Here is a 13,434-nt window from a genome sequence, read left to right on the forward strand (position 1 = left end):
ATACAGGGTGACTCCGAAGAAACAGAACACCTAAATATCTCCGTTACATTTCGTTGTACAAAAAAACTTCTTAGGACAAAGTTACACTATTTGAAGGGCCACATGTAACGGTCTTAAAAAAAAAATTTCAAGGTCTTTTTTTTTTTTAATAAAATTTCAAGGTCATCGATGTTTTTTTAAATGGAATGACATATTTTCGTTAACGTAATGTTGTAGCTGACAAAATAACGAATTCATCCATGTACTACAATATGACCTACAAATGACCTTCACCCAGAAAAATGGAATAAATAAAATTCAACGTGTAAGATTCATTTGCTTTATTCCTGTTACGCAAAATGTTCAAAATATTTTGAATATTCTAATTAATATTAACTTGCGCTGCTATACATTCAAATGTATCGCAATACACAACATAATAACAGATTCGGTGTTGACAGGAAGACATTTATGATATACCTTTATCTATGTGTTTGTACACATTAGTGTTTACAACTGCTGATCAGTCTGAAGACGTTCCTGCTCTCTGATTTCTAATTCTAATGTTTCCTAAGATTTCCAATCTTACACGTTGAATTTTATTTATTCCATTTTTCTGGGTTGAAAGTCATTTGTAGGTCATATTGTAATATATATCATTCCATTTAAAAAAACATCGATGACCTTGAAATTTTATAAAAAAGAGACCTTGAAAATTTTTTTTTGAAGACATGTGGCCCTTCAAATAGTGTAACTTTGTCCTAAGAAGTTTTTTGTACAACGAAATGTAACGGAGATATTTAGGTGTTCTGTTTCTTCGGACTCACCCTGTATTAGAAGCAGAATTATTAGAAAATATTGCTTCTTTGCTTCAATATCCTTGAAAAAAATCATGCTAGCCTAATCGCCTTGTCCTCATCTCTCCTGCAATTGTTGTATCGCCCTCTCTGTCCTTGTTTCGGAGTTTCCTACTTTTTCCGCGACTGTCGCTGAAGTCAATTCGGAATTTTGTTCTAAAAATGGTGCACAATTGTGGCATCCCTGGTCACAGTAGTTTCATACTAGTAAGTAAAGTGAGTTATCTGAAGGTGGTAAGCAGGTGGTAAGAACGCCTGTAACTTCTTGACTTCTTACTTTTCGAGATTTGTTATAATCGTCGTCTAACAGTCATTGACTGACAGCTGCTGACAGCCTCGTAAAGGTGTGGTTGAAGGTACGTTATAACACGATAACTTTAAAACATTTCATCAAAATAAATATTGAAAAGCTTACAGAAGACACGACTAAAAACTGTCCAACGTACAATGACAAAGTACGTATGCAATTACTGCAACAAGGCTATTTATGGAGAGCACACTTTTAACATCTGTCAAGAGTGCAAACGATAATTTTTACTATTTTTCTATTTTTTAATTGAAATATTATAATACGTTTTTTAAGTTATGCTAATTTGTTTGAAAGAAATAATGGAAATATAAAAATATACTTGTTTTTAATTCGTAGTGTATGAGTTGAATGGTTAGTTACAGAGTAACACTGGTTTAAATTTAGTTATCTAGGGTAATTAAACATAATATATTGGATAAACTGTAATTAAATTGCAATCATTGACGTGGTTATTGATAATCTTGTAGTGATGTGACCTTAAATGAAATATGTAAGTTAAAAAAAAGGAAGTTCTATTAAAACTTTTGACTCAAAGGTATATAATATATTACAATAAACTATTACAATTTGTATGAAATTTTACTCTTGGATGATTGTCAGAAAATATTTATTTACTAAGCGTAAATTACGAATCATAGATGAACAAATATTGGAAGATGATCAGGAAAAACTGTATTACAGCGAGACATACAGAACAATGGTCAAGTCAGGACAACTCGGACCATCAAGGCGGCAGAACGAATATTGCGATGATGAACTATTATTAGAAGAAATTTTAAATCTTCAAGCTGTTAAAGAAATGAAATTCACTACTACATCTTCAATCAAATATGGAACAATTGTTGGTGCAGCAACAATTGTTTCTGGTGTTCTTGGTGGACCTGTGGGGCTTACAGTTGGTAATTATTGTTTATGTTAAATATTTAATGTAAATGCACAAAATATAATGATACAAAAATGTCTATTTTTAGGAGGTATAGTTAGCAGTTGTATAGCAGGTTATGTATGTCAAGAATATGAATCTGTTCCATACATTCTTCTGTGTAAAGCAACCCCAGCCGAAAGACAGAAATTGTTGAAAGTAATTCTGAATTATCTTCGAAAACATAATGTAACAATAGTTGAAACTCTGTATGCACTACATAGTAAAGAGGCATTAATATTAGGTATACAAAAGATAATACGTGAATTTTTGATGGAGTTAGGTCTAGAAGTTGTAAAAACATGGTGATCAATGAGAATGCTAATTAAGGAGCACTATGGAAATGTTTTTATAAAGTTGTATTCTATGAAAAATTGTATTTTTATAACTTTGTTGGTAGATTATAATTGATTGATTAATTACTTAAATTAAACCATTAAATATACAATGTAACAGCCATTCTTTACAATTAAGTAAGGTTATTCCTTTGGTATGATTTATCTCCATAAAAATTTTAAAAAAGTAAAAAAATGACGCCAAGTACATGAGAAAGTCAAGAACAAAAAGGAGTGTTACCAAATAAATCACAAAAAAATAGAAGATCCCCATTAAAAACTACATGAAAGTAAAAAAAGATGTGAAATTGAAATGAGCTGCAAGTACATAAAGATGTTTCCAGGAAAGTGGAAAGGCGACACTGTAACAATGTAAAATTTGGTGCTTTTCAAGTATGCGCAGCTAAAATGCTGTGTTCAATGGTACTGACATTGACTCTCAATGACAACTCATGTAAAGTGACTGCTCCGCACTGTGGCGTAGAAATGAAGAAGCTAAATAGCTGATAAGCTACAAACTCTGACTGTTTAGACATTTGCCTAGATGTCCGCTGCTTCTTTTGCATTACGCATACCTCGGATTCCAGGCGGGAAACCGAAAGAAAGGGAGGGGAAAGCTGAAAAGCCACGCACTCGCCTAACAATAGACTACATGGGAAGAGTATCCCTGCGGCCTGGAAGTCAAATACTTGGCGTGGTCAGGCAAGGCATTTCCAGATTATCAATATCCATACTTTCTCTCTCACAAGCTTTCAGATAATTTATCAGTTTAAAACTTTGACAATACGGGTACACTTTCATCATTTTGCGTTTTAAAATAATTCTTATTTATCGACACCTTGGTATTCGACTATCCGATTATTCCTCACTCTGACCTATATCTGTCAAACGATGTATACAAGTGTTTCTTGTTTGCACAAAATGAACATTTACTTAAATTATGGCCCCTGAGACAAAGTTTAACCAATCGTTCAATTTACAGCATCCAAATGTTACGAATTGTTACGAATCCAAACAGGGAGGTTATAAATAGTGATGGGCACAATCGACTGAAAACTATCGAGAAGTCGATAGTAGCAGACGACTGTTTTCATTCGACTGAATTTATGCGGTGGGAAAGCAGTGGGGGTAACGACTACTGACTGAATCTGCAGTCAGTGATGGACATTCGTGGTATTTTTCTTGATCATGCGCATTGGAGCGAGCGTTGCAGTCCTCACTGCTGTATAAGCTTACTTAGAATTTAGGGTACCATTGGATCCCAGTAAGGAACAAATATAATGTCCTCTTCTTTTCCTCGATGATTCCTGACGTGGACGGCTGCGGTTCGTTATCATTTTTTTTTAATTTTCCCTAATATTACACTCACGAACACTAACACTCTTATACTTAATTTGTCCGTTAAAAACGCGGAAAAATTGCACAGGCCTCTTAAATTCACCTCCTCTGGCGGTTCGGATACATGTATGGTAGCAGACGACATGTAGCTGTGATGTCAGCTTACGCATGCACAGAAAGGAATTTCTCGAAGGAAAAATCCCACGAATGTCCATTACTGTCTGCAGTGGTAGGACATGTGGGGTATCGACTGAATTTAAGCGGAACTTTTGAATTTAAATAGATTTAAGAGTGCGGAGGAGTGAGAACAGAATTCCGAATTGACTTCAGCGATAGTCGCGGAAAAAGTAGGAAACTCCAGGACAAGGACAGGGAGGGCGATACAACAATTGCAGGAGAGATGAGGACAAGGCGATTAGGTTAGCATGATTTTTTTCAAGGATATTGAAGCAAAGAAGCAAAATTTTCTAATAATTCTGGTTTTAATATATTCGTTACACTTTGGCGGATGCGACTCCAAAGCCTGATGTTGGAAAAAGTATATGTAAACAAATGTCTTCTATAAGAAAAAAAGAAACGTACTTTTATTGTTTATAAAGTTTTAAAATAACTGGCCACCCCTCACTGAGCCGCTCAGGCTTGTGGGCGCTCTGCACCTTGGACGAGTCGATGATAATGACGCAGTACCCCCTGCAACTCTCTTCGGTAGGAATGGAATAACGAAATCGTTATTAAACACAATAAAACTTTATTTCTATCGGCAGACATTCCACGTGTCGCAGTTTCTACTCTCTGAATAGTTTCTCTACCGTCTTCAATTTTCCCGCGCGTCAATTGTTTCTCCCCCACTATTCGGGGAGTCGTAAAGGTCGATCCCCACACACTCCCCTCCTAGTGTCGACGAGCTCTTTTTTGTACATACTTTAGGGAATTATACATTTTGCCAACCTTACAAATAATGCAGCGGATTACAGTATTTATATACAGTGTCTTAATATCTAGTAAATTACAATGTATTCTTACAAGCTACCTAATATTACTTGCGATAAACTATATCTGATATGTCTTGTTCATCGCTGTCACTTTCTTTCGCGCATAAGTCTTTGGCGTAGAGGTACTTGGTTCACCTATCAGCGTTTCTCCTGTGGTCTCTGTCGTGAGATCTTCAGGAACGAAGTACGCTGGTTTCAATAGTTCTGTATTGACTACGCGCGGTGTACGCTCGCTGATTCTCTCTAGCACTTTGTGTGGACCAGTATACGGTCGTTCCAGGGTTTTTTTAATCATTCCTGTCTTTAAAAATACATGGGAGCATGTATGTAATTCTTTATAAAAGAATGCACGTTTCTTGTGTTTATGTGCTACTGGAACGGGTCTTACATTGCGCATGTGCTCGCGGAATTCCTCCACGAAAGTTTGAGGATTTGGCGCGTACTCATCCGAAAGACAAAATTCGCCGGGAACTCTAAGTGCCGTGCCGTAAACATATTCCGCGGGAGATGCACCTGTATCTAATCGCACATGTGTTCGCAATCCTAGTAAGACTGTGGATAATTGTCTTACCCAGTTTTTGTCCAAGTGACACATTAACGCTGTTTTTAGGGTGCGGTACCAACGTTCTATTAGTCCATTTGCGGACGGATGATAAGCCGTAGTTCTAACACGGTTGCATCCCGTTAGCGATAATAACGCGTTAAATGATTGGGACTCGAATTGGTTTCCTTGATCCGTGGTTAAGGTTTCTGGTGCACCAAAACGCGAAATCCAACCATCGAAAAACGCACGCGCGACTGTCTGTGCTGATGTTTCTTTTAGCGGTACTGCCTCGGCCCATCGCGAGAATCTGTCTATAAGTGTCAAACAGTACCGATAATCCTCGCAGTTAGGTAAGGGACCAATCAAATCCATGTAGACGTGTTTAAATCGTCCGTCTGGCCGAACAAATTGTTCCGGATGATTTTTGACGAGCCGAGAAATTTCGGACTGCTGGCAGTCAAGATATTCTTTGCACCATTTCGTGATTTCACGGTGCATGTTCAGCCACACGTACCGCTTCCTGATTACTTGGTCCGTTACCCTGGCACTAGCATGGGGAGAATAATGGAAAATGTCAAACACTCGTCTGTGAAGCGGCGCAGGAATGAACGGACGTAAGATTTCTCCCATTAAATCACAATATATGCGATGGTGATCCGGTCCCCATTCTATACTTTTTAGTACTAGTGAATGTTCTGACGATTCTATCAGTGTTTTTAATTCCGGATCGATTTTTTCAAGTTCCGACACTTCCACGAGATCAAATTCTAGCGGTAAACGAACGGACTCAATTCGGGATAACGGATCAGCTACTACGTTTTCGGAACCTGGTACATATTCAACGCAAGTAGTGAATTGCGAGATAAACGATCATTGTCGTCGCTGTCGTGGGGATGCCTTGTCCGCATGCTGATGAAAAGCATACGTCAAAGGTTTATGGTCGGTCGCGATCTTGAATTCTCTACCTTCTAAAAAGTGTTTAAAGTGCTTGACCGCTTCGTACATCGCCGTCAACTCCCGGTCGTAGGCGCTGTAATTTAATTGCGCGGAGCTAAACTTTTTAGAGAAAAAGACTAGCGGTTTCCATGAATTGTCTAAATATTGCTACAGGGCTGCGCCCATAGCGAAGTCGGATGCGTACGTGACGACGCGGGTTGTCGCGTTGGGTGCAGGATGACCCAGCAGTGTCGCATTGACTAGTTCCTCTTTGATTTTCAGAAACGCTTTTTCCATTTTAGGTACCCATTGGATTTCGCGCTTATCGTTTTTTTGGAACCTTGTATATTCTTGTGGAGTGGCGCTTCAGTTTTCGCGGCATTTTGTAAACCACGGCGATAATGATTTACCATTCCTAAAAATCTACGCAATTCCACGATCGTCTGGGATTTTGGAAATTTTAGAACTGCTTCTACCTTATCTGCCGTCGGCCTGGATCCCTCCCGATCTACCAAGTAACCTAGGAAGGTTAATTCTTTTTTTCCGAACTCACACTTCCTTGGGTTTATGCGCAAGGAAAATTCCTTTAATCGTTCTAAAACCATTCGCAGATGAATTTCGTGCTCCTCAAGAGAGGAGGAAGCTACGAGGATATCATCGATGTATGCAAACGCGAAGTCTAGGTCTATGAACGCGCGGTTAATATTATATATCGTTGGAAGGACTGACTCGAATTGCGGAGACCAAAGGGCATAGTTGTGTATTCAAAGAGACCAAACGGTGTTATCACCGCGGTTTTAGGAATATCCTCAGGCGCCACCGAAATTTGGTGGTACGCTTTGAGGAGATCTATTTTGAAAAATATAGTTTTTCCCCTTAAATTGCTAGAAAAATCATGTAGGTGCGGTATCGGGTACCTGTCGGGCACAGTAACCGCGTTAAGGCGACGATAATCGCCACAGAATCTAAATTTGCCGTCTTTTCTATCCGCCAAGTGTATGGGACTTGCCCACGGACTACTCGACGGTCTGCAAATTCCCAGCTCCATGAGATGTTTAAACTCGGTCTTGGTCTCGCCTCGCGCGTTCAGCAACCGGAGGACCATTTGTTATGATGTAATGGAGCACTTGTTTGGATTGCATGGGTTTGACAGGAGCTTGTCCGGTCACTTCCGGAAATTCTGGCAACAACTTAGAATAGTCGGATGATTTGTCTAGGACGCTAATCCCTAAGCTGGTTACAGCAGGTCTGCTCCTATGATCGGTTGAGGAACTGCCGCAACGCGAAAATCCTAGGTAATTGGGCGTCTTAATTTAAGGTTTAACGTGAGACGCTTTTCGCCAAATGTATCGATCCGCGAATTATTAGCCGCAAAAAGTTTGAGGTCGGAGGGCTTCGGATTCAAACTCCTGTCAACCGGAACTAAGGAGATCTCTGCTCCCGTGTCGATAAGGAATTTCAACCCAGATTCTATATCGTGAATATGGAGACGCCTTGACTCTACAAGACCCTCGCCCACCGCCTCCAAGCGGGCAGGGTTATCTAGTTTTCCGACTTCTACTGAGCCTCCCATGCACATGGCTTTTTGCAAAACCGGGATTTATCCCCGAATTTGCGGCGAACCCAGCAAACGGATGTCGCCCTATTTCGCGATTTGGAACACTCGCGTGACTTCGATCGGTTGAAGTTTCTATCCCGACCGCGGTTCGCGTTAGATTTCAAGGTTGCGACTTCCGACGACAATTTACGCACCTCCGGAATAAGCTGTTTGAGGGTCGAAGATCCCTCTGAATTGACCACTGATATCTGGTTCTGATCTACTCCGAGGGCCTCCACGTACTTGTCGGCATTTCCGCTAGTTTATTTAAATTTTTCTCCTCTGAGACCGATAACGCTGCTCGGCACGGAGCCGGAAGTTGATCTAAGAAAACCGTACGAATAATGTCGTTCGGACAACCTGAGTCCAGAGCACGCAGACGAGTGAGAATCAGCGAGGGTTTCCCGACCGTTGAAACCTGACCCTTGATTAACTGACGCAAGCGCGATTGACTCGAACTACCGAATGTGGAAATTAAGCGCGCCTTAATTAGTTTGTAAATGGTTTCCAGTTTCGGTTCCATGATTAGCAAATCTTGGACGGCTTGAAGAGCCTCCATGTCTATGCAATTCCCGCATTTCGCAATGTGACTTCCGCCTGGAGGAACCATAGCACTGGATTTCCGCGACAAGAATTCGCGATTTTTGGCTGCCGATACACTGCTGCAACACTTACGGACGGCGTGGCTGCTTCGGGTTGATTTTCCATTTCCAGCTCTCGGATCCGTTCCCGCAGTTGGCGTAGCTGTTGAAGCTTTTTTGTCGAAGCGTACACAAGGATGACCTCGTCACGCGGTGCTCGATGCCCTTGATCACGCCGTTGACGATGGTTTCCCAAAGGAAGTCCCTGACCAGCGACCAGCCTTCCAGAATTTTTTATCGCTGTTCTACCGACCCTTGTAGCGTACACACCGGCGTGCCTGCACGTGCACGCTAAATCCTTTTTTTAAAATGCGTCGGTGTCCTAACTCGTGACGAATCACGTCGGTGTCACCAATGTAGGCGCTCTGCACCCTGGACGAGTCGATGACAATGACGCAGTAGCCCCTGCAACTCTCTTCGGTAGGGGTGAAATAACGAAATCGTTATTAAACACAATAAAACTTTATTTCTATCGGCAGACGTTCCACGTGTCGCAGTTTCTACTCTCTGAACAGTTTCTCTACCGTCTTCAATTCTCCCGCGCGTCAATTGTTTCTCCCCCACTATTCGGGGAGTCGTAAAGGTCGATCCCCACAGGCTTTAGTACTGTGGTGCCATCGGTGAGAACACGCCCAAATTTGTAGCGAAAATGGTTCTCGTCAGTGAAGTATACGCCACGACTAAAAAGGGGCATCTTAATCACCCCCTCATAATTTTAGAAATATATTCATGATTTAAGGATAAATATAGAACGATATATAAAGACAATAGAAAAGTATAGACAATATACACTCAGCAAAACAATTATCGTAACAAAAATTTTTACTCAAATTTCACTCAAATTTAAATAACCACAACTCCGCGAAAAATGATCGTATCAGATAAATTTTTTATTGTTCCAATACACAATATTACACCAAAAACAAATGCTGGACTGGCATTAAAAAATAATATTTTAAACAATCTAGACATCAGATTTGATTATATAGAAACAAACACTATAACTTTAGTATCTACAATTTTAGATCCGCGATTTAAAAGAGATGCATTTGAAAATGAATTGCTTGCACAACCAGCAAAAGACATTTTAAAATCGGAGCTGAGTTCCCTTTGTAGAGTTCCAACAAATATTGAAGAAATTCAGATGATACAGAAAATCGAGAGCAGACAGAGGAAACTGCCAACTTCTGGAATTTTTTTTGTGACATAAGCCTCACATTTAGCAAAGAAAACTACACCTACAGAAAATGAAATTATCATTTCCCAATATTTCGATTTACCACATGTAAACATTAAAAACTGTCCGATTAACTATTGGCTTAAACAAACTTACATTGCACGACATATACAGAATCAACTAATTTTTTTAAACGCTAATATTGAGTAGTGGAAACCATAATAATTGAAGGTTAGTATAATACTATTTTCAACAATTGTTTTTCACATTGTTTTCCAATCGGTTCAATAGTTTCAGTGTTATGGGCTAATACATATGAGAAACTTCAATTTTATCGGATAAAATAGAACAAAAATGTTTGTAGCAGATTGATATCGTTGGTTCTTCTTATTGCAAATATAATGCAGGGATGGGATGTGTAAAAGATGTTAGCCTTTTTTCACTTTTTCAAACGACGTAGTAACATTTATTTAAACAGAACATAAACTCATACACGCGCCAGTATCACCAACCTCACCCTACGACAATGACGCCAACTTGAAACACGAAAGACCCTGTTTGCATTACTAAGAAAAAATTTCCATGCAAAAATATGTAGAAACTATCAAATTATGTCCAGTTTCTTATTGTTTACGTATAGATCGCACTTTTACGAAGAAAACAAGCTTTTGTTGAAGAAAATTTATGGTTAAATACCGGAGTTATAAACAATTGAATAAAGGTACAAAAATTCCAATTTTACTCTGTTTATGTATTTTTCTCCTATTTATATAGGAACGTTTATTTAATTCATTTCGATTAGAAATACAATTAGAAATAATTTTGGCCTTTGCTTTGTCTTATGTTCTTCTTTGGTTCCTCATCAGAGAAACGGACGCAAAGTACTGACGACGATTATTAGTACTTGACTATTATGTTTCCTATATTAAAAATTGGAACACTTAACTGTTTGTTTAAAATATTTAAAAATTTCTTACGATGTGACTAAGGAAAGTTCACTACTAATTAAAACGATAACTTTTTTAATAATAAGTTTTTCTGTGAAAATAAAATTGAAATAGAATCTTAAGAATATGTACAACAAATACATAAAGCAATATTGCACCTTAAAACTGTCTTTCATACTTATACATATTTACGTGTATTGGCACATGAAAATCATGTCTGCTCGATAACTAACCAACCGTCTTAGTATTTTGTTTCACAAGCCCAGGGTGAGAATCGGGTGAGAAAATATTTATTCCCACTTGAAACAAACATTCTCAAACTAGCGTCAGTTGAGCGCCAATGTGGGAGCACTCTAGATTCTTGACACCGGTTCGACAGTTATGGCAAAGCCAATCATAAATTAGGAGACGCCGCGCGACCACCATGAAAAATTGTTCTACTTTCTACCAAGCGCCTTTTCCGTGACTTTTTCTCACTATATTTCACTTTCTGTGATCTTCCTTACACCCACCTGCATTGGTAAGCCTTTTTCCCACAGTTTCTATTATACAAATCTTAAATAACCAATACCGTACTAACTGGACTCAATGTTTTTTTAGCCATATCGACTTCACCATTAGTATAGGAAATGTAAGAAGATCATCTTATGTTTTTCACATTTATTGTAAAGAAAATTACAGACAACAAAAGGCTTCGTGTGTTTCACATACACGACAATTTTTTTGACATTTTGCACATAACAACTACAATATGGTACACAAATACAAATAAAACTACTATAAGATATTTCAGGGATTTTGTCGGATCACCATAAAGTTTAAGAATCAAATTGTTTTTTCACAATATACTCATCACTGTTGTAATGTACAGGGTGTACAAAAATTAATGGTCGCCACTTTCAGGGGTCACTGTACATATTTGGATTGGTGGACATTTGCAAAAGAAACCGTCCGCAAAATTTATTATGAACTCGAAATTTAAGCTCAAGGTCATTTTTAATTTAAAAAAATTCTACTCGAGGAATAGGTAGAAAGCTTCAAAGGAGTCACATACCGGAGATGCACCGTTTTCGCGTAAAAAATTGTTAAAGTTTTCGCAAATTCTCGATAGCGCGGAGCAACTCACCGGGGCGCCGAGGGTACCCCACCCTAGCTCATATTCGTATACGCACGCGCGATGGTGAAGTGTGACCGCACCACACAAGCGTAATACACAGCGCGGAAGAAAATGAAACCGTGTTACGTATTTCCTTGGCAAATAAAAGCGCATCAAATGCATTTAATTCGTTAATATCGACCGTCGGAAAATAAATAATATTGTTTCTAAAACGACAAAACACACAATTTAGAATTTACCGGTCAATATTTAATAAAAGACAGATTGAGAAAATACGTAACACGGTTTCATTTTCTTCCGCGCTGGGTATTACGTTTGTGTGGCGCGGTCACACTTTACCATCGCGCATGCGTATACGAATAGGAGCTAGAAAATTAGAAGGAGTTTTCGGATCTTCGTGAAACTTGGTAGAGTTATTTGAGCCGCAAATTACGAATCTGGTATCAAAATTTCAAAATTTAAAACGGCGGATCCAATATGGCCGATACGTATATTAAAAATACTAAATTATTATAAATCTTTTATGAAATAGGATTTCTAGGTTCATTGGGTAACATAGTTAGAATACATTGGGAGAAATAACAATAATAAATTCATGTTAAATTAAAATTAAGGATAATAAGGTTTGTTTTAATCCCGCGTAAACAGTCTTCTTCTCCTTATAAGGATGGACTTTAAATTTAAATAACTTAAAATGGCGCAAATTTGCGCAAGTTTTCTCAATTGGATATCATACCTGACATGTTACTTTATATCAACAAAACTTGACAGAGCTTGTCACTCGGTGACTATCATCTTTCTTTTCCTTCCGATTCATCGAAAGATAACTAAAATTTATACCATATTGAGAAGGGAATTACAATAGTGAATCCAAAGATAATTTACTTTATTCTTGTGGAAAGTTTATGTTTATAACATCTACTTTTATGGTAAAATGATTTACATATGAATCTATTGAGGATAAATTTTCTGTGACACAATAAACATGCGCCACTTTTTACGATATCAAGGAACATGAAAGTTCGTCAACTTTGAACCTCTGTATATCAGTAATCGATTACTATTTTTTAAAATTTCAAACGGCATTTAATGCACTCATATGTATACAACACGCGCACAATATTGAAAAAAGTGTGTTCAAAATTTGAAAAATTGCATTTTGGCCAGGTTTTCGGCCATCCGGACCACTGTGCGGCGCCCCGGTGAGTTGCTCCGCGCTATCGAGAATTTGCGAAAACTTTAACAATTTTTTACGGAAAAATCGAAACCTTTTACGTCTTGTAGAGGATGTATGTATAATCAGTTGGTCCTGTGATCAAGATACTTTGCGATTTTTCATTTCTTAACCGATTTTTTTCCATAGATATCGTAAAAAAAGCACTATTTCACGTATGTTCGACCTGAAATCGACGAAATCCCTTACGTTTTGCTGGCGGGCAGGTTTTCGCGATGATCAGACTGTCAAAAATTTATGAATTTTATTATTGTTTCTAACAATTGTTACTTGAAAATTCTTATTCTTTGATGTAACTTGATGAAACCTTTCATATTTAGTTGTACATGTATTCTTGATGACCCTATTTGCAACAATATATTGTTCATAACTATTGTTATTCCATGAAGCCTATTGGTTATAGATTGTTACTAAAAAGTGTGAAAGAAATTAATTGTTGAAACAAAAATATAACCGACTTCGAAAAACATTAAGTTTGCACTAAAAAGTATAAAATAATTTCTAGTTA

General features: G+C 38.2%; 1 protein-coding gene across 5 annotated transcripts; it reads left to right on the plus strand.

Moving 5' to 3' along the window:
- The first annotated feature begins 992 nt into the window (after window positions 1-992).
- LOC128880362 (protein C19orf12 homolog) lies at window positions 993-2,527 on the plus strand. 5 transcript variants are annotated; one of them, XM_054130376.1, is made up of 3 exons: window positions 993-1,192; window positions 1,785-2,045; window positions 2,118-2,527. In XM_054130376.1, exons 2-3 carry the CDS (start codon window positions 1,844-1,846, stop codon window positions 2,375-2,377), a joined length of 462 nt encoding a protein of 153 aa, XP_053986351.1. In that variant the 5' UTR covers window positions 993-1,192; window positions 1,785-1,843; the 3' UTR covers window positions 2,378-2,527. The 5 variants fall into 5 exon arrangements, with proteins under 5 accessions (XP_053986351.1, XP_053986349.1, XP_053986348.1 ...); XM_054130374.1 differs by having other exon boundaries at window positions 996-1,192; window positions 1,828-2,045; XM_054130373.1 differs by lacking the exon at window positions 993-1,192 and adding an exon at window positions 1,267-1,291 and having other exon boundaries at window positions 1,828-2,045.
- The last annotated feature ends 10,907 nt before the right edge of the window (window positions 2,528-13,434 follow it).

Source organism: Hylaeus volcanicus, chromosome 7 (assembly GCF_026283585.1).
Source record: "Hylaeus volcanicus isolate JK05 chromosome 7, UHH_iyHylVolc1.0_haploid, whole genome shotgun sequence".
Lineage (NCBI taxonomy): Eukaryota > Metazoa > Arthropoda > Insecta > Hymenoptera > Colletidae > Hylaeus > Hylaeus volcanicus.